This window comes from Cajanus cajan, chromosome 3 (assembly GCF_000230855.2).
Source record: "Cajanus cajan strain Asha chromosome 3, NIPB_CcT2T_4, whole genome shotgun sequence".
In the NCBI taxonomy this organism is placed as follows: Eukaryota; Viridiplantae; Streptophyta; class Magnoliopsida; order Fabales; family Fabaceae; genus Cajanus; species Cajanus cajan.
This window is the reverse complement of record NC_138519.1, coordinates 7,356,529-7,378,201: the sequence shown is the minus strand read 5'-3', so window position 1 is coordinate 7,378,201 and position 21,673 is coordinate 7,356,529. Positions and strand designations below refer to the sequence as shown.

General features: G+C 34.8%; 1 protein-coding gene across 10 annotated transcripts; it reads right to left on the bottom strand.

Annotated features, from left to right (window-relative positions):
* Positions 1–1,018: 1,018 nt before the first annotated feature.
* On the bottom strand, positions 1,019–17,425 carry MEE44 (Nucleotidyltransferase family protein). Of its 10 annotated transcripts, XM_083070307.1 has the most exons (19): positions 16,399–17,425; positions 14,106–14,648; positions 13,897–14,016; positions 11,854–13,815; positions 11,663–11,779; positions 11,145–11,327; positions 10,973–11,035; positions 10,244–10,315; positions 9,876–10,136; positions 8,831–8,950; positions 8,010–8,069; positions 7,669–7,709; positions 7,487–7,564; positions 7,321–7,405; positions 6,481–6,648; positions 5,150–5,196; positions 3,322–3,601; positions 2,906–2,985; positions 1,019–1,308 (listed from the first exon to the last, which is right to left on the bottom strand). In XM_083070307.1, exons 1-15 carry the CDS (start codon positions 17,197–17,199, stop codon positions 6,523–6,525), a joined length of 4,632 nt encoding a protein of 1,543 aa, XP_082926433.1. In that variant the 5' UTR covers positions 17,200–17,425; the 3' UTR covers positions 1,019–1,308; positions 2,906–2,985; positions 3,322–3,601; positions 5,150–5,196; positions 6,481–6,522. The 10 variants fall into 10 exon arrangements, with proteins under 10 accessions (XP_082926433.1, XP_082926431.1, XP_082926430.1 ...); XM_083070305.1 differs by lacking the exon at positions 5,150–5,196 and having other exon boundaries at positions 16,399–17,424; XM_083070304.1 differs by lacking the exon at positions 5,150–5,196 and having other exon boundaries at positions 3,322–3,597; positions 16,399–17,424.
* Positions 17,426–21,673: the final 4,248 nt, after the last annotated feature.

Here is a 21,673-nt window from a genome sequence, read left to right as displayed (position 1 = left end):
CTCGTAGTCTACTTATTGTCATTTTGTAGCAACTTTGAATTGCCATAAAGGAACGAGTAATAAACAGTAAAAAATGATAGCTTGCAACAGTTTTAAAATCATAAATTGACCATCACTAGCTCAAAATGACCTCATGCCAGTGACTTCTTTCAATTCTTTTACACCTTGAATTTTGCATTCATCCCATGATCAGAGATTTCAAACCCTTAATCATACTCTTCTTTTGCAAGAATAATGTGTTATAAACGCCTTATTGGACCTTCAACTATGATGATCTTCCGCAACAATCAAAAGTGATGTCTACTTAGCACACAACCTAGTCCCCCTTACTCTTTCCAACAAGTACATAATCCTCCATATCCTGAGGTTTTACCGATACACTAACTTACCAACCAAATTGCTCTCCAACACGATTTCTACTGCTTATCCAGCTTGAGCATGAGGAAGAAATGGAGTGTTGGAAAAATCAATTCAAATTCTCAAATATTAATTCAAGTGAGTTAAATTCAAGATGTAATAAATTGATAAATGAAAGGTTACGTTCATCGATATATGCTTGATAATTTTATATATGCTTGATAATTTTCAAGGTGAGTGACTACAAAAGAGCTCTACTAGGGATAAAGTGAAAATGTAGAACAATTAAAATTCACTAAATTGTATCCATGAATAGATTCATTCATCATCACTGTTAAAAAGGGTCCTTGTGATGTCAAGGTACAACACCAGCCCTATTGAGGAAGTCGTATGATTATTATTGTAACAAAGCTAAACCTCCCTCGTATGATTTATTTAAACCAATGAAATATTTTCTCATTCAAACATTTGAAATTTTAATATTTCAGAAGACATCATTAGCCACTGACAAGTCATTTTATCACGATTAATTTCTTTTGGTATTTTTATAATATATATTCATCATAATAAATCATTTAAAATAAATGATAATAAAATTTCACTGCTTGGAATTTATTTTACTTGAGCTTTCCCAATCATTATTCTTTATAATCTCGTTGAATAATCAGAAATAACCTCCATTCGAGCATTTATTCCTTTCAAACAAAAAAGTTGATTCGTGGTCTACATCTCAAATAATAGTTACTCTATGCTCTATTATCGATATCTTAAACCATTCTTCAACCCAAACCTTTCTCTAATTGCAATCTTTACCAGACATGCTATAATCCAATAAGCACGTCATAATTCAACAAGCGATCAAGTCAATCCAACTTGTTCCATCCTTTAATGGTAAAAAGCTAGAGATGAAGAACAAAGATAACAGATGAAACAAACTTGCACCTATTACACCTGTTGCACAAGTATACAACAGAAACATGAATTACCAGTGAACAAGAACACTATGCTGCAGGTAAACGAATTTATTTAACTGAGGTGAAAAAACAAGTGGGAGTACCAAGACTCGACATATACTTCCATTCATAAATTTTCAAGCAAGTTTTTTATTTAATTTAATTAGAATGTAATGACGGATCAGTTTTTTAGACTAATATCGAATCACAAATTACCATGTCATTTATGGAATAATTTATGATTGAAAGTGTAAATCTTTATAATGCTTAAAAATTAAACTCCCATTATTGATGCTCATAAAACAGTATTCAAACAGGCCCTTCCTTTTCCTTGTTTCAGCATTTCCTTTAGAAAATCATGAAGTAAATAGAGTAAAAGAAGGTAACAGTTTAGTAATTATTTGTAACAACTTATAAACTAAAAATGAAAATAAAAATCAAACCAAAGGCACAAGTATGCATGAGATTTCATTTTGAACACAAGTGTGCCACGCATCATAAAAAAAGGGTGGTCCAATGCAAGAGACTATCACTCTAGTTTCAGGAAGGATTTCAGGTTCAAAGCCTCTCCGGCTCTGCCTCATTAGTCGATAGGTTGTTTCCACAGCGTGAACCTATAATCTTGTAAAAAAACAACCTTACCATTGCACCGAGGCTTTTAGCCACTATAAATCTAGAATACCAAGCAGAAAAAAAATAAAAAATTCTTATCATAGAATTTTTATAAATAATTAGAAAAAACTGCATATTTTGATGTAAAACTGATTACAAAAAAATTCAGATCAAATATCAGGAAAAAAAACTAGCAGATAATCCCCCTCCCCCAAAGCTTTCCAAATAACTTCCAACAAAATTAGGGGTGACAATAAACTTAATCAACTTGAACTCGATTTGATAATTAGCTTGTTGAATTTGGTTCTTGAACTAAATGAGTCAAATTTGAGTTGACCATAATTTTGCTTTTTTGTTCATCAATCGCCTAAGTATATAACTATATAATTTATATAATTGACTTTCATTTTAATTCCAGCCTATTAAAATTTAAAAGAACCTTCAAAATTTAGATATAATAATAATAATAATAATAATAATAATAATAATAAATAGACACCTTAGGATTTCAAAGTTCTAGATTGCATTTTTTATTATTTTATACAATGCGAAGTAGTTTTTATTTATATAGACTGATTAATTGTAATCATGTTTTTTCAGGTCATACCTTGTAGACTTACAAATCTAATAGAATAGGTTTTGTTGTCTTTAAAAAAAAAATTTAAACAATCACATTATCCAAAATCTATTAATAAATTGAAGATTTGAAATGTATAAAGTTCAAATAATTTGACTCTTGGTTCATGTAACTCGAGCTAAAAAAAAAAGTTCTTGTCAATCTCAAGTTGAATTTTTAGCTGAGCCAAATATTATAATGTCGACCCGAGCAACCCTAAACAAAATATATACACACGAAATCAGATGTTGGAAGCAGACTTGAACATAGATGCTTATTTCAGCAAACACACAAGATTAAATTACTATCAGAGGATACCAAACAAAACCAAATGGGTTGATGTAGTTTAGGGGATAGAAAAAATTACCGGACTTCGTTGTTCTTTATGCGACAAACAAGACTTGAAGATAAGAACATCAAATTACCATCTTTGCCTCTTCAAACCAACTGAGAAGAAAATGTTCAAGAAAAAACAAAGATAAGAACAAATTTAAAAGTCAATGACTCCAACTTACAATTAAAGCAATTTTGCATCAGCAATATGTCCCACTTAATTTTCACTGAAGCAATTCACTATATATTAAGTTAAAAGTTCATTAGCAAAGGGTAGGGAATCAGTGATTGAGTGCTATGAAGCTTAAACCAACCAAACCAAGATGATCCAGCAGAGCAGACCAGAAGATCAACTGCCCTTCCATCAGTGCCACAACATCTAGGATAAAGTCCTTAACTAATTCTTGGAAGTTAGCACAATGTAACAATGAAAAAATAACTTATACATACCCAGTGCTTGGAAGTCAAGGTATGAGAACAATATTACGTCATCCAACTTCCACACCCAGTGCTTGGAAGTCAAGGCATGAGAACAATATTACATTGTCCAACTTCCACACCCAGTGCTTGGAAGTCAAGGCATGAGAATAATATTACGTTGTCCAACTTCCACACCCACCATTCGGACTGCCAGCAATCAGTTAGTGAACAGCTTCCATGTATACTCCGCATGACCAGAGTAACAGACCATATTTTTCCATGCACAACTTCGCACAAGCCAGGAACCTGCCTAACAGAGAAAATTCACTATAATCATTCACATCAAGTTGAAGAATGCATAAATATAAGTAACTTGAAAGCTAAACACTCAAATGAGAATCATCTTAAATACACCAATTCAAAGAACACCCCTAATTTATGAAAGCCTGCATACATACCATCTAGGTATAACAATTTACGGTTAATATACAAAGCAAAGTAGAAGCACATGCTAATTTTATTGACATGGAGCATTATCAACACTCTTGTTAAATAGCCCCAAAAGCAATGTTAGTGCAATTGCATTGCAGCGTTCCTTGGATCTGTCGTGACTGTCAACTATTGTGGCCACTATGGGTGTGGTGATTGTGGTATGTGCTCCGCATCCTCATCATTTCCACAAGTCACCAGCAAATTGAAATTTTGAAAAAACATTGTGCCATTTTTTATACATAATTGATATATATCATATATTTCAACCACTATGCGACTTTCACTATTTGTACACAACGCTATCTGCCATTTTCTGTTATATGCAATTGATCACTCTGTAGGCCAAAATAGGAAAACGTTATAATAAATCATCAACATTCAATCTGTAGGCTAAGAAACAATTATTATAATACACAAATGATTTCATGAACACCTTGATGTAGCTTCTTAATAACTTATAGGCATCCTAAAATAAAATCCAAACAACCAGGGTTGATTCTCATTGTATTTGACTTATAATTATTTTTTTCATATCACAAACAGATACTGATTGTGGAAAAACTAGGAAAAATTATATTTTGACAACAGCATAATAGAACTTGCTTCTGATCTAGCAAAACATTATAGTAATATTTTGGAACACTCAAATATAACTTATCATTTATATTTACTTTTTGTTAACTACTAGACTCCTCAAAACTCAAAAGGGGATTTGCCTAACATACCCAAGGCTCAAGTGAAAAAAATCCCTCAAAATCTTAACAATGTTCTCAAACACAGTTCCTTCAAAACCCTTTTTTGGACAAGCAATTCTCTTCAAAATGTGAAACCTCACAGAAATTGGGAACTCAAACTTGGTTCATATATCATAATACTTAATGCAGATTGGACACAGGAGAAAGCATGCTTGGGATAGTTAGCCTAACCAAAGAGCATACATGCATGGCCACATATACATGTAGTTTAAAAAAGAATGAAGATTATCAGCAAAGGATGGCTGAACTGGCGCACACCAGCCACCAGACTACCACCAAAATTGATAGAGGTACAATCTGTGCGGATGGATCACCACAGAAAACATAGCAGCTGCAATGATAAGATTTCAAACAATTTGTAAAACATGCATAATTAAAAATCCTAATTGTTTTGACCTTTACCATTTATACCAAAAAATAAAAAGGTAAAATGCCAAACTTCGCTCACTTTTATGGCTTGTTTATCAATTATCTTAGTCAAAAGTGTTACTAAAAAAAAATAAATACCAACAATAAAAATCTAGCATGCATAAACATATAAGACACTTATTACCCGAAAAAAGAGAGTATTGTTAGTTAACAAAAGAAAAAAAGACAGTAACATAAATTACCAAAAAGCAGACAGCTGTGTCTTTTCAGTTTTGGTTGAGCAGTCTACCTAGAAGATAGAAAACAGAAGTTCATAGGGTTGTCTTCTCTGTTTTGGTTGTACAAACCAACAAATAGTCTTGCAAAACTACATAGATCTATTTAAAAATTGAGGCTGGCTTCAAATTACAGGGAATAATTGATAGATTTTAAACTATAGAGACCTATATAAAAATTCTCAAAAAGTATAAAAACTGGCAAATCATATAACAGATGACACCAATTCTTCTATAGAGATCTACCGTCAAGATCTTTAGCAACACATGTTCTTTGATGCTTTCTTACATGGGATTATTTATATAAATTCAATCAAGATCCGTAATATATATGATATTACAAATTGGGTCTGCATGCTTCTGCTCATCAAGCTAATGAATAGCCTGTCAGAATAGTGCTAGGCCAATTCCCACTGCTAACCAAAGTGCCAAACACATCTAGGCTCTTTAATCCACCCAGCCAGCAAGTGGGTGGCATACTTGTGTGATGACATTACACAGAAGCTAAGTCCATGGTATACATGTAACTTAAAGACTAGTTAGCCAAAGAGTGTGATTATATGCACACCCAAAATTTCACCTTTTATACAAGTTAAGAATGTATAAATCTTGGGTTAACTAGTATTGTCAGGTTATCAGGCTAGCAACAATTGAGCAAAAAAAACATACTAGCTTGTGATTCAATATATAAATGTTAACACAATTGATCAGAATAAAACAAGTTGGAAATTTTGGGCATGTAATAATCATTTTCCTTAATCAAAGAATGATTCATTTCCCCCTCCTAGCCCCAAATTCGGGTAGGAACATTTTTTGGTCAAGGGGAATGGAGGAGGAACACTTTCCCCTCATAAAAATCATTCAAACAAGAGACAGGGCGCTGTTATGTGAAGGAAAGAAAGATAACTACGAGATCTGACCAGATGGTCAATGTCACATGGCCAGATACCATAAAAGCAGCCATTTACAAGCCACATGTGGATCGCTGGGGGCAATTGTGATGGTCACACTCCATGCCACAATAGTGAAATGCTCTGCCACAACGTTTGGGAGCAAGGAGGCTCCATTAGGTGACAGTGTATTAACAACCACTCCAACCATTATTAACTACTCTGATCGCAGGCATTGTCAAGGTCTTAAAAAAAGGGTGGAGCCTCAACCAAAAAAAGTCCCCAATTGCAAAAAACAAAGCACTCAGCTTCCATATACCTCTAGTTCAACAACTTTGTTGTAAGATGAAGAAAAATAAAATTAGAGACATCTTAATTGGTACCAATCATTGGTGTTTTGAACTATACCTTTAGAAAACATAACATTTCAGTCTTGATGTAGGGAGAATCTTATGACATATCAAGACTTGGAATGAGTTTTGGAAGCAGCCTGTAAGATGGCCTTGAACATGACTCACCATCACTATTTAGGAATTTGAGTTCATTTTCAAGAACAGAATAAGCTTCTGAAAATGCCTGCACCAATATTATAAATAATGAGAAACACTACCAGAAAAGCCAAATTCATCAAAGCATAATTCTTAAATAAAACCCAACACAAATTGTGGATAATATGCAATGATTTAGAATCATCTTAACTGCCACCAATCTTTTAGGGTCAATTATGTTGTTAGTTTAAAAAGTTGGCAGACTTCAACAAAATGGTCGTCCTCCACAAATTGCTAGAATCATTTATACAGTTCCTCTTAAAGAAAATAACAAAATCACACATGGTAATTCAAAGTACATTTGTCATCCTCAAGCATTTCAGGCATATTATTGCAGAAAAAATTACATACCCCTTGAGAAGCTAATAGGGACAGTGAATTCTAAGGTGAAGGTCCAAAAAAGGCCCTCACAATGAGGGTTGAAAGTAACCGTCAGATATATTGTTAAAATAAATGGATGATTGAAATGAATTACAGTCCCTTTCCATTTCAGTCGTCCATTTATTTTAACAATAGATCCAACATTTACTTTTAACCCCTCTTGGGTGTTAGCCCCTCACCTTCAAACTCACCAATAAAATGAAAGATTTAGTTTAACAGCTTGTGGATAATATAAATCACGTGTTTCTTTTTCATGTCATCGCATAGCAAAGGCCACGTATGACCATAGAAATATGAAAAAGTTGTTGGTAATAATTACCTTAATACATTGATGTATCCGGAAGCAATTCCTTCCCACATTATTAGATGGAAAAAGCGGATCATCTATGTGAATTGGATCAATGCTGAAAAGAAGTAATTTTCATTTAGCTGGAGGAAAAGGAATGATATCATACTGTAGATAAAAAGCTTGGTTTCTACATTACCTACAACCTCTTTCTCTTTTTATATAAAGTCCACTTCCCTGAACTGATATCCGCATTTGGCGAGGATCAAACACATTCCTAAAACAAAAATCATTAAATTGAATTCTAACAAAAAAACTATGAATATACAAGTCATCTTTTACAGCAACAATAAAATATATAATTATGACTAGTTCTCTCACCCAAAAAAGTAAAGAAAATCCATCAGAAGGCTTCCATAATTCTGCCAGAAAATGCAAGAGAAGTTTATTTAGTAGCAGTAAAGTATCTGAGATAAAAAAAAAAGGAACTAACAAAGTCAGAACTACAGCTCCCCACAGCCAGGCTTGGTATTATAATACTAAACCCTCATTGATTAAAAGAAAAACAAACAAGAGTAAAGTCTGGTTTTTCACTTCCTCTAAATTGTGGCATTCTACCCTTGGTTTTCAGCGAAAGTCACCAGAAGATAGACTAAATACTACTAGTCCTCAATGGCCATCAACTAATAGAGACTTAAATAACTAAAGCAATAAAAGTCTACTTGGTTGATGGGCCGGCCAAGATGGTGCTCATGTTGAAGAAATCGTATAATTAGTAGGACCTGCATACAAAATAAAAACCGTGAATTTAGCCCATACAGACTGCAGCTTCTCAAGACACTAAAAACAACGATAAAACAGCCTCCTTAAATCCTGAAAGAAAATTTTTCAGGAGCAGCTTAGATGTAAACAAAAAAGAAAATTATACATACTATATGTGACATGAACAAGCGATCAAGAGGAAGGCAATAAGATATGTTAAAGTGTAATTCATACACAGCTTCCACTCAATTTCAAAAAGTGAATCTAAAGCAAAAATTCCCAAAAAAAAATGAGGTCATAAACACCTTTTTTTCCACTTTCCACCTGATCACCACTAGACTAATAAATACCAAGGACAATATTGTATGCAACAATAATCATGACATTTGCAGATAGATCTGGAAATGTAATAAATAAAATCAAACTAATAGCATAAAGACCACAAATATTCTCCACCTGAGAAAATTCTCAAAGCACGTAATCTTTTTTGATAGGATAGTACAAACTCTAAAATAGTAAAAAAATTATAGAAAAATAATAAAAAAAATTACACATATAATATTATTATTTTTATAAAAAAATACAATAATATCATAAATTAGATAATATAAAAATGAAAATATTTGTACCCATGCATCGCATGGGTATCAAATCAATCTAGTACATGTATTATTACTCTATCTTAGAAGTTCTGCCAATGTGTGTTGCTACAGTACAAAAGGGACTTGAAAAACTCATTGATAAATGAAAATTGACTATAAAAGGAAGCAATCATGCATACCAAACAGTAGGAACTTAAGCCACCAGAGTAGGATTGATCAAGGCTCCGATCAGCCAAAAACTGTTTTAGTACCAAGGCAAGAGGTATAGCAGCAGGAAATTGCTCTGTCAACTCCTTAACCTACAGGAAGTAGGTACGACAACTTTGAATTACCAAGCAAAATTAAGAGAAGCACATGATACACTTGACCTCAAGTACAATATCAAAGCTGATTATAGAACCACAAGTCATTCACTTATAGTTGATTTGTTGACAGTCCATTGGATCAAAAACCAATGAACTTATTTGGTTCTGCTGCTCCTAAAACAATATCATGTACATGTAGAATCAACAAAAAAATAAATAGTTGATTTCTGCTCTGCCTAACCCCATTTCTTGTGATATCTTTTACTAAACCATGAGGTCAATCTGAATTATCAAAAAATATTCCAGGGAGAAGGTACAAGAGGAAAATATAAAATATAAATCAAGGCACTGTATAAAAATGGAACCAAGCTTCTCTGTCTGTAGTATAGTTTTTGTTACACTTTCCATCAAAGTTAAAATAAGTGGACCACTTTGCTAGTAGGCATCCCAATTTACACATGTAACAGCAATCCTAGCAACCAACCCTAAGTTTCCTCTCGGGATTAAAATATAAATTTATAAAGAAAGAAAATTTAATATAAAAAAAACAAAGGTATTTATTCAAACAAATTAGTGCTTTTGGTTCAGCTTACTTGAAAGAAATTTTTGTAACTTCTTCGGTGTGAATTTGGAAAATAAAAAAAGCAATTATTCATCAAAAAACTTGTTTATCCCAATCAAGTAAATAATGAAAAACCTTCTTCAAGATCTATAACTAGACAAATAAAGTATGTAACTCTCTTCTGGAACTAGGGCATGTGTGTGTGCTTGCACATGTGCACACTCGCACATGGCTGCATGCCATTTTAAACAAAAGGATAGGTTTCCAATAGAAAAAAAAATAAAAACAACAACAACAAATAACAACTGAAACAATAATAGTCATGTAATTGAGGGCCCTATAGACAATATAAATCACCATTGCTGTAGTTTGGAGTCCAGTATGTGACGGGGACTTAAAACTGATGTCCAGACGAATTGATTTTGATTTCAAGGCATCAAATTTCATTTGGGAGCCTTTTTGCATAGCCGAATCTTCTAACTGGATGGTATCAGCATGATTGTCATTACCATGTTCACCAGGAGTACACTGTGGCTCTTCATTTAATGACTGCATCATAGGAGGCGATGAAGTAATAACATCCTGAGGTACTTCCACCACAAGCATAATAATAGGAATCTGATAGAAAAAAGATCCAGAATGATATCTTACCAGAAATGAAGATAATAATACACTTATTTAGCAGATAATAACAATTAACAGCTAAGAGAGAGAAGAGGCATTACAGCTGTATTTTCCACTGTCTTCAGAGAATCATTTTTCACCCAATCCTGATTGGCAAGATACCTAGCTGCATGCTGGCACATGGGCAACATAGGATCAATTGTCTAATATACCAAAAATCTTCTTGTTCCTGTTATTATTACTATTTGATAAAATATTTACAAACTATAAAGCAAAAAATAACTATATCCACCTATGATTTTGTTATATATTAAAAAAAAAAAAGTACAACACAATAAAAAATTATTTTTAACTGACGATCAAATAAAATATCTGAACAGAATTGAAAAGATCAGTTAACAAGATCTGTAATAAACACATTGTGCAGGAAGATTGAGAGGTAAAGCAAAACACATTCGAATGTCATATTTTTCAGGAAAACCATGTTCAAGACAAGTCCATCCAGAATATAAAAGTCATCACCACCAAGTACCATCATATACCTCTTAGAATGTGGATTTCAGCTTAACTCAACCAGCTTATGGACAACCACTAGTCAATGTGGGATCTCCAATACCAATATATTTATTTTCAATCACCTCACATGTTATTTCCAGTTCTTTCAAATAAAATAATCAGTTTGTAGAGTTTGAAAGAAAGAAACAAGAATTGAACTGGCAAGTGTCACAACTAATTCTATACAAATCCTATTATGTAAATGTGCACACGCAACAAGTACATGGAGAGTGAAAAGTGTAAGTAGCCTGGGGCCTCATTTATTGCCAATGTACCTGAAGACAGGTTTCTTTAATTCCATTACGACCTTCCAGTATTCCAGCTTCTTTAATAGGTTCCTGAATATTTATTAAAAAGGTAAACAAAATGAAGGTTGATCCCATCAGAAAAACAAAAACAAAAACAAACATGAGAATAAAAAAGAGAGGGGGTGGGGGGTGGATTTACCAGGTTCCTCACTGGAGGGAGACAAACCACAAGGTCAACATCACTTGTTGGAAGGGACATACCAGTTGCATTTGAACCAAATAAGTTTGTCCGGGATCTGGGCCACAGAACCTGCAGGGATCGGGTAACTTTCTTGACAGCCCAATTAATGTAAGGCCTTCTGGCCATAATTTCTGCAGCAACCTGTATTCCATTATAATTATAAGTAACATACTAACATGAATAGGTTATTTTGTCTTCTGGTGATGATATCAACAAATATAAGGTTTCAACAGATTCAACAGGAACTCTATTTGGAAAAAACATAAACAAAAGACTGGAATGCTGATAGGAAACAATGATGAAATAAGGATAAAGATACTTGAACAAGCTATGTCAAGTTCAAAATCTGGATCGTTCAAGAAAAGAAAAAGGGTTATAATGGAACAGGATGTTATCCACTGGCTTGCAAGAGTGTGTTAGAAGTGAGAATAGTGCAAGTCTGTTTTAGTAACACCATTAACAACTAAACCCCATACCTGTTTACAGAAAGAGTCAATCTCATCATGGAGAATGCCATGCATCAAAGATAAAGAAGCATTCTGTGCAGAACAGCTTTGTAACTCAGGAGGTTGCAAAGGAAAGGTGACATCTGGCTGTATAATTGATAACACACAATGAACACCAATTTATATGCATAAAGTAAGACTTAAGTAAGAATCTTTCTTACATGTTCCTGGTCACGTGCTATCTGTGACAATGCAATCAAGCGGTCCTGCAGCAAGGCAGCAGGTAAAGGCTGAATCAAAGGTCGCACCGCAAGATTATTACTTCTCCAAGGCCACACAACTTCAGCACCATCCATTCTCAAACATGCTTCCTCCAAATTATTCCCATCATGATACCAGCCTCTCATTCCCCAGTGCCTTGGGCTGGAACTACCAGATCTAACCGTTGGAAAACCCCTGTGTTTCCTGGAGTCACTCACAGGGGAGGGTGGGGGTGGACGTGGTGCACGTGGGACACAAAGCACTACAGGTGATGGTGGCCGCTTTATGCGAGGCTGCTCCCGCCTGGTGGGAGGAACACAGGGGCTTTTATGATCAAACCTTTCCCTTGACAAGTTAGGAATAATTATTGGCCGTAGAATGGGATATTGATGTGAATCGCCAGCCTTTCCTTCAACTTCTCCAGGCAAATTATTACCCAAAGAACCAGAGGTATCTTCATCCACTGCTGCATCTGTAACTGACGAAGAATGCAACATCTTTCCAGGTACTTCATTGCCTGACATCACATAACCAACTGTCTGGGTCCCAGTCCCTACAGGATCGAAAGGAGAACAAAATGTAGCAGCAGTGGGTGAGGTTAAACCATTTGTACTATACGAAGATGAGAAAGCAACCATGTCATCTACTGTCCTATTCATGTCAGCTTCACGCAAAGCCCATAAACTGTCATCAGAGCTAAGTGAGGGAGGCCGGGAGAAACCTTTCCCTGGATAATCAGAAGGGTTCCAATACATTATTCCTCCACCAAAATATTGATTATAATCTATACCAGAAACAGTATGAACCTCATACTCCTCCTCAGATACACAGTGACTGTCAAATTCATCTGCTAGTTCTAATGTATTCGTTAGATCAGGCAAATCCCATACATCCCCAGAATATTTTCTTTCATCATCAGGAGCAGTCACATCAACCTGCATGCTGTGAACAGCCAACCCTTTTGAAAAGGTACATTGCTGCCTAGATATAAACCCAGAGTCATAATTATAGTTTGGTGATGGGGTCATGCCACCACGAAAAACTGGGGGCCAGTCGAAACTCATAGGAATAGGACGCGACAGGATTGGGTTGCATCCACCTTCAATAGGAGGATTCCTTGCCTGCTGTAAGGTGGGAACAAATGGGTGGCAGAAGTGATTATGCCAATTTCGCCCAACATCCAGATGTAATCTATCTGTGGCAGGAGGGAGATGTGAGTTAAAAGATGGAAAATATATAGAAGGTACACCAGGCCACTCATATGGGCTGCACTTTGAGAAAGCTGTATTTCTACTTTCAAATAGATATTGATCATGCTCCTTCAACATCCCAAATTCTTTTTTATTAACTTCTCTAATTGGTTTGTCAAGAACAGCTGACTTTATATCAGCTTTGACAGCACACGAAGAATTCAAAGGACATGTATCTTCCTTGCTGAAGAAACTACCATGTTTCAATGCAGGTAAAGGAGGAGTTATAGCAGCATTAGAATATACATCGCAAGTTAAAGTATCTAATCCAGAACATAAAGTTTTCCTTTCATCTGACAACAAACAATGCTGAGAACCTAAACTATTCCCACTTTCAGCAAGATCTTCAGTCTCTCCTTCAACTTTCTTTGTAGAACTGTTCTCCTTAGTAAGCCCACTAAGAGAGCTACAAAGGCTTGAATTTGAAGCAAGGATGTCATTACCAATTGAATTGTCATTTTTGACATTCTGAATGGTAGAACTATCTAAAAACTTATCACATATTGCCACCTCACCTTCAGAAATAACAGTGGTAGAGGCAGCGTGCACAGTTGACTTTTGAGCATCTCCACTTGCACTATCAATGACAATGTTTTTACTTCTAATTTTCTCTTTTCTACTTCTTCTTGGAGTGGTTCGTACTTTGCCAACATCCAATCCTTGAGTATGATCCTGATAACAAGTGGATTGTTAAAAACCATTTAAATCTTTAACAAGAAATATGAATTAGGTTAAAGAAAAAAGATTTGCCACCATTTTTACAGTTGGTGATGAGCAGTCCATCGAAATCCCCTTCCCCATATGAACAGCAGGAGGTTCCCTGGATCCCACTAAATCAGTCTTATTTTTATTATCCCCTACACAATCGATGTCCTAAAATATCATATGAAACAAATCAGAATTGCGAATGATAGCATTAATATGATAAAATTATTCCAGTCATCTCTTGAAAAGATTAGTACCTTGAGTAGATTTTCAGGTGAAATATCATCCACGCATGTCTTTGAAACAGGATTTTGCCTTTTAGTATTTCGGTTTCGTCCCTTCTTTTTACGGTTAGAAACACCAAGCTTTTCTTTAGGTTTATCTGAAGAAGACCTGTTATGTTCCTCTCCTAATAGTTCAAGTTTTGTGCATTCAAGTGAAATAACCATCAGAAATCCTCGCAGTTTTCTTAATATACAATCAGATATCGTACAGACAGAACCCAATGAACTAAAGAAAAGCTTTCCTACATCATATTCACTATTAAGATTTGATGTTACCATCATATTAACATCAAGAAGTACAAATAAAGAATAAAAGGCTCTGACTAAAGCAGCAGGTTTTTTACAAAAAGTGACTGGTGAAATAACTGTTCCAAATTCCAAATCGGCAGAAAGATCTTGGTTGGTCTGTTGAGCTGACATAGGACGATTATGTTGCTGTAATTTATCCACTCCCATACTGTATAGCCAAATCTCATCATCAGAGGCACTGCTTGCCACTTCCAAAACCTCACGAGTCTGAAAACTTATGAATAACATGTCAGCCTAGTACTTATTAGAGAAGGCCACAAAAATATATTAACCTAGATTGCAAGTTGAACATTGTTAGAATATACTACTAACTGATAACCATTCCTGGTATTAAGAAGTCATAAAAACAGAAAGTTAAAAACTATTCATCGCATCCAAGATTAGATATTGCAAACAAGCTTAACACATTGATAACATGAAAGTAATTAGCCAGAAGAAAAATTGGTTGAACCAACTATTATCCAATGCGGCATTACACCTGTAAGCATTTATAAATCTTACAATATCTATGATCATTTTTTTTAAATGAAATGTGAAAGAGTTGCTTGGCTTCCATATCACTGTACTCTTCTCTTTATTATGGATACTTATTATATTACTCCTATATTCTTATTACAGTTGATATTATTCTGGATAAAATACAAATTCCTCATTACCAAATGCTGTATAAAATTCTATAAGACAAATCAAGTTTTCCCCAAAAAAATAGTGTACTATTCTGAACCTATCAATGATAGCATCCATCAATGTGCATGTATAACTTTAATCATATTAGGTTATCAGCAAATTCAGGGTACCGCAATAAACACCTATAAAGTTAAGAATGTACTTTAAAATTAACATTATCATTACCAGTAAACACCACAGCTATCTTTGCTAAAGTCCACACGTCAATTAAGCTTAAAAAAGAAAAAACAGAAAAAGGAAGTTGCTTTTGATCCCAAAACCACAGGTGCAAACATCATTGTTCACCATAAAATATATCAGTTTTATATTTGAGGCTTATCTTTGACTTTGACATTGCAAAAATTACCATTTAAAGAATGAAACAAACTGGTAAAATCATAATTATTTTCTAATATAATTGTCAAAGAATGAATGATTGCATATTACTTGGAATGATGCATCACTTCTTTTTTTTCCAGATTCTACTTGTAGTGAATATCGAAACAAAAGCAAAAAAAAAATCCTCCCACCACTCTTCCAAATTATGTCAGGTAGCCAAATTTTGGTAAATATACAACAATCGTGACTGTAATCAAAATATATACCACAACAAAATGATACCATGTTGAACTATCCTAATGTATTTGCTAACCATTTTCCCGAGGGCAAAAATTAAAGAATCAAAAAATAGAAGCTTTTTTTCCACAAGTTACAATGTATGCATCAGTAGATCAGTAAATGTTGCCCTCTTCAGTAGAGCATTCCACTTTTGATTCCTTAATCGTTGCCTAACATACTACCATTACTAATGTTAATTAACTATTCTACCAATTCCACAACTTAGGTAGTATTTGGTCCAGTTTTTCTTCGCCTTAAAAAGAAAATTTAGGTCATACACATTTTCCTAGAAAATTAAGGAGCTTAATTTTTATAAAAGACAAAAAAAAAAAATAGCTTTAAACAAAAGCTAACTAATATAACTTTTAAGAATAAGTTGCATATGCTAACTAAATTCTCTCTCCCTCTCATTTTGAACTAATCCATGTAGAACAATGACATGTAGCTTATAATTTAACATGAAATTTCAAGCTAAACTCTGAAACAACTTCTACTTTATTCTTAAAATTCTCATCTACCACTTTAACTTTTAACTAGTTTTTAAGCCAAGAGCTTCCCAAACATCAATTTTCATCTTCCATGAACTTTAATTTTTCCCAAAAGGCCATAAACTTAAGCAGATATCACTAACCATGCAATTCACGCATCACACTAACAGTTCCGAAGTAAGTACCAAAGGTTTTGCAGCTTTCATGACGAAGGTGGAAAACACCTTCTTCCTGGTCCCAGCATCCAAATTCCCCCACCAATCCACACACCCCTTCTTCCTCCAAAACACATTCACTCCCACCCCCGCCGCACTCAACTTCTCCTTCAACTTCACTCCCCTCTTCCTCCCCCCACTGCAGTTCAGCCACGCCAACCTCATCGAAACCTCAACCCTGTTCGCAATAAACGCCTCGACGCCATAGTACCCCTTCGCCTTGAGCCAATGCAGCTCCGCCCAATCCTCCCCGAGCTCGGCCTCCTCGCCGCGGAGGAACCCACCGCCAGTGATCCGGTCCATGGCGTCCACGAACCGGTCCACGTCCCCAACTAGCCCCTCAGCGAGTGTCACCGCGTCGAGCCGCCCCGCCGAGGGGCGGCTCGACGCGGCCTCCTCGCCCTCGCGCGACTCGAACAGGCGGACGGAGTCGAAGAGGAGGCGGGCGGCGGCGTCGGAGTCGGCGAGGCGCGCGAGGAGGCCGCGCGATTTCTTGAAGCAGAGTGTGGGCAGGTCGCGGTGGGGGAGGTCGGGGAGGAGGATGAAGGAGCCGTGGCCGTGCGATCGGAGCTTGGCGAGCATGCGGAGGAGGATCTGGACGAAGGCGGCGTCGACGACGGTGAGGTAGGCCTGGCGGTGGTGCAGAGAAAGCGAGGAGAACCATTTGAGGATGGATGATCTAGGGTTAGGGTTAGGGTTAGGGTTTGGGAATTGGGAGTGGTAGAGGGAGATGTGGGAGGTGAGCGTGTCGATGAGTTGGTGGTGAGCCATTAGAGGAGCGACTTGGGTTTGGTTTCGGAATTTGGTTTGTTTAGCAAGTTGCAGGTATCATCATGATCATCATGCTCTCAGAATGGCGAAAGCCACGCCAGGAATCTACGCTCTTTTCTTTTTCTTTTATTATTATTTTTTATATTCTATTTGTATATATTTTTCGTGTTTGGATGGAGTGGCAGAAAAGTGAAGAGACGAAAGTGAGACTGAAACGAGGAATATATGACTCCTTCCTTGTATTCCGTTCTTTTGTGTTCTGTCGCTTCTCACTTGTTTTTTTAATATATATTTTCTTTTTCTTATAGTGACTTCCAAACTTGACGTTTTTTTATAATTTTTTTTTTTAGTATGAAATATTTTAAGAATACAAATTTAACGTTACTGCTGGTTGTTTTGCTTTTGCCAGTCGAATGATACAGATTATTGGTTTATAATTTTATTTTTTTTCTTTTAGTATTTTACAGTTATCAAATGAACATGACAGATCAGACGAGAAAAATTATAAATAAATAAATAAAATTTAATACTCTTTTATTTCTTAGTAAGTAACCAACTAAATTTCATGGGACCATTTGCATTCCCTCACATCGAGGATAATAAAAATATGAGTTATGCTACACCGCCTGAAAAATTGTCTCAACCGTGTTCTGAATAGTTAAAATAATAATATTTTTTTTAATAAATTTATTATAAAATAATTATTTAATTTAATATTTTATAATTTAAATCATTATTTTATTTATTTAAAAAGGATTTCGGCATAAACAGTTGGAGGCTGAATATTTTCCTAAAGATATATGTCTAATATTATTCTCTTCTCCCTCTCCTTATAAAATTGTACACATTGCTTTCCAATTTTTTTTAATTGTTGTCAAATTTTTTTCTTTTATTACCTAGTATTTTTTTTGTTTCATCCATTCTTAGCTCACTAAGTGTTTTTATATTTTTATTTGGTTAGATATTTCATTTTAATTGAGTGATTTTTCTTTTCATATAATATTTATGTCTTTATTTTCATATGTATGATAATCTTTATATTTATTATTTTATTTTTAAATAAAATGTCTCCATTAATTCAACGACTTTAATCTATAATTAATTTTTATAATTTCATGAACTTTACTTTTTGTTTTATATGATTAAAAATTTTATTTTAATTTCTATACATATAACTATTGTTTCTTTTTATTCCTTATAGTTTCATATAGTTTGCATAATCTTTATATAAATAGTCCCTTCTAAGTATTGAGAGTCTTGTCACCACCTTCACCCTTTAACTTCTCAATAGTCTTCGTTTGTGATAGACATGGGTACCACTACCCTCTTCAGTTTATGCCTCAATCCCTTTACAAATTTTCTACATTTCCAAACCTCAAATATGGTCTGAGAATACAAATGAGCTAGATGCTCAAACTTCATCGCATACTTAGAAACAAACATATGCCTTTGATACAATCTCATAAACTCCAATTCCTTAGTGTATCTCACGCTATACGGAAAAGTAAGTATTGAGGAATACCCTCTTAAAGCTCTCTTAGTCCATAGCCACACCTCGACTCTCGAGCATCTGACAAGTACCCTTTCACCAATACTCTACTTTCCCCAATGAGCATATACACAACATAAGTCAACTTCCTCTCATTTATACAGCCCAACACTCCAAAGACTTTCTTCATCTCACATAACCAATGGTTAGCCACATCAGGATCAGAATCCCCTTTAAACTTAGAAGGGTGACACTTCTTGAATTTTGCCAAGTCCCTCCCCTCCTGAGACACCACAAGCCTTGGTGCCTTAGTTGTAGCTCTACTCGACTCCATTTGAGTACTTTGTTGCTACATTGCCATAGTCATTGTCTCCATGACCTTAACAATTGATTATGCTATGGACTAACAATTTTATAGAGATTAACAAACCATTTAGTAACATTGTACAACAACCACACACAACAAATACACCCCACACTATAACACATCATATATTTAAAACTCACAACAAAACCCTAATGGGATCACCCTACAAAGTGCCTAAATGACTTGATCGATTCTGATACCATAAACATGTAATGACCCGTCCTGATCATCACACTTATGGATCATCAACTACAAGCAGTGGAACGTTTAACATACTTAAGATTATATACTCACAATACCTATATATGTGCACTATTACATGTATATAAATATAAGTGTAACAAATAAAACAAATCTACAAGTACATACAATACATATATAGTCATATAGTAAAATATAGTATAAATCCTAAGTTGTCAATCAAACAACATTTATACAGATCGACAAAAGTAGTCAAAAACTACACCACCAACAAAATATGGCCTAACAATAGCTCCAAAAGCTCACTCCAACTAACCCTATCCTGCTTCCATGAATATCATGACCATCGTAGTCCAAATCACATGAAAAATATACAAGGGTGAGCAAGATTTCAAGAACATACAAGTATAGACAAAAAACATTTATACTATTATAAACATCCACATATAAATCAACCGTAAACACTTCATGGCTCACAACAATCACCAATTCAACAAATCAACCAACATGTTTGAAGGCTAAACACCAAACAATTTAGACATTCACCACAAGTATACCATACAACAAGGTATTCATCTAGTGCATATGAACAACAATCAACTCACATCACATCACATGCACACACCACAACTAATGCATCGTTACGCATTCACGTACAAAGATCTTCTAACACACTTGAGGTAATCTAAATGGTTTGATCCTACCAAACTAACTCGGTCGTTTTTATGCCTAATGCACCTATTAGATCGACAGCTAAAATGAGATATAAATCTCTCCTTTAATTTCTCAAGTGTCATCAATTATACTAAGAAAGTTTGATTCTACCATCATGACTAAGATAGTTAAGTATAGGCATACCACAACCTTGACATACATTACCAAGTCACTTATGGAATTAGTCATCAAATATCCTCAAGAAGCCACACAACTTTTCTAGTAATTAGTTAAGGGTTGTAACCTTAACTTCATATTTTACTCCATGTTGACTGAGGACCTAAAGGAGATTCAATAAATCCACTCCAAAAGTTTCACACCTACTTAATGAGGGTTTTCAACAATTGGCCTCCTATAGCATCATAACAAGATTCTCTACATGGGACCTTCAACTTTCAAAAATAACATCTCTCATTTAGTCTTAAGTAAATCAACATTGTAAAATCAAATGACGATCTTGGATCCCTCGAAAGGCTATAAGTTTTAATGATAATAAACAAAATTTTCCAGGAAGACTATTTCTGATGAAGCAAACATCATATTTCGTCTGTAAAATGAAGAACATCAAACGAAACACACAATTTGAATCAATGTTATATTTATTTCTCATTATAAATTCAGATTATCTTTTAAGAGTCTTGAATACTTTATTCCTTAACAGATCGAACGGGAAAGCTTCCTCGAAGACACCGAAAACTGCTAAAAATGGAAAGTCAAATCCTTGCATTAGAAAGAAAAAGAAAAATCCCAAAAATCATGGAAAAACAGATAGGAACTCTGAACACGTTGTATTGCTATGATTTAACCACTATTTTTCACCTTACCTTACAAAATGATGATGAGTAGTTGCCAAGATCAGATAAAAGATGGACATCTTCACGCAAAGCATTAAATGCTTACAACAACGACTAATTTACTCTCTCTTTCCCTCTCTCTGATCTTGAAGAGAAGACAGATGAAGCATCCTGAGAAGAATGCTCAATAGTCATTTTCTTCCAAGCTACTATATAAGGGGTTCTCAATCAAGACAGAACATGAAGGACAAAGATATACAATACAAGAGATAGCAAGGGAAAGTAAAAAGAAAATAAACGAAGTTCATACCTTGTAGATACATTCTATCTTGTACAATTTATTTGTGCTTAATTTTTGTATCATCACGTCTAAAAGAGACGAAACTATCTTTGTAACTTTTTTTAAATTTATTTGTAAGGGTTGAGCTTGGAGAGACTTGTTGAAAGGAATACTTAGTGTTAAGCCTGGAGAGGCTTGTTGAAAAGAATACTTGGCGTTAAGCCTAAAAAGGCTTGTTCAAAAGAATACTTGGTATTGAGCCTAGAGAGGCTTGTTGAAAGAATACTTGGGTAGTTACTTGAAGACGTAAGTCAAAGACTACTTAGGTTTGAGCTAGAAGTAGCTTGTTGAAAGAATACTTGTATCTTGAAAAAGATAGTGGAACTCAATCTGATTAGATTACGAACTGGATGTAGTCTCTGGGTTTGAGATGAACTAGTATAAAAAGACTTGTTATGTTTCGTCTGTTGTACTTTATCATTGTGTCTGTAAAGTCTTACTGCTTCACTGATTTCAAAATTGAGAGTTTTTGATATACACTATTCAACTCCCTTCTAGTGTGTATCTTTTTCTCCAAAAAACGTGTTTTAGCAAGGCAAAATCCCATGTCAAGCCTCACGTCAACCTAA

Excerpts from the sequence above, each read along its gene's own strand:
- MEE44 (XM_083070307.1), bottom strand. The coding sequence starts at position 17,199 with ATGGCTCACCACCAACTCATCGACACGCTCACCTCCCACATCTCCCTC. Across the intron at positions 10,137-10,243 it reads AGACAGTGGAAAATACAGCT|ATTCCTATTATTATGCTTGT; the intron begins GTAATGCCTCTT and ends TTTTTCTATCAG. Across the intron at positions 8,070-8,830 it reads GCTTAAGTTCCTACTGTTTG|GTCCTACTAATTATACGATT; the intron begins GTATGCATGATT and ends TTTTGTATGCAG.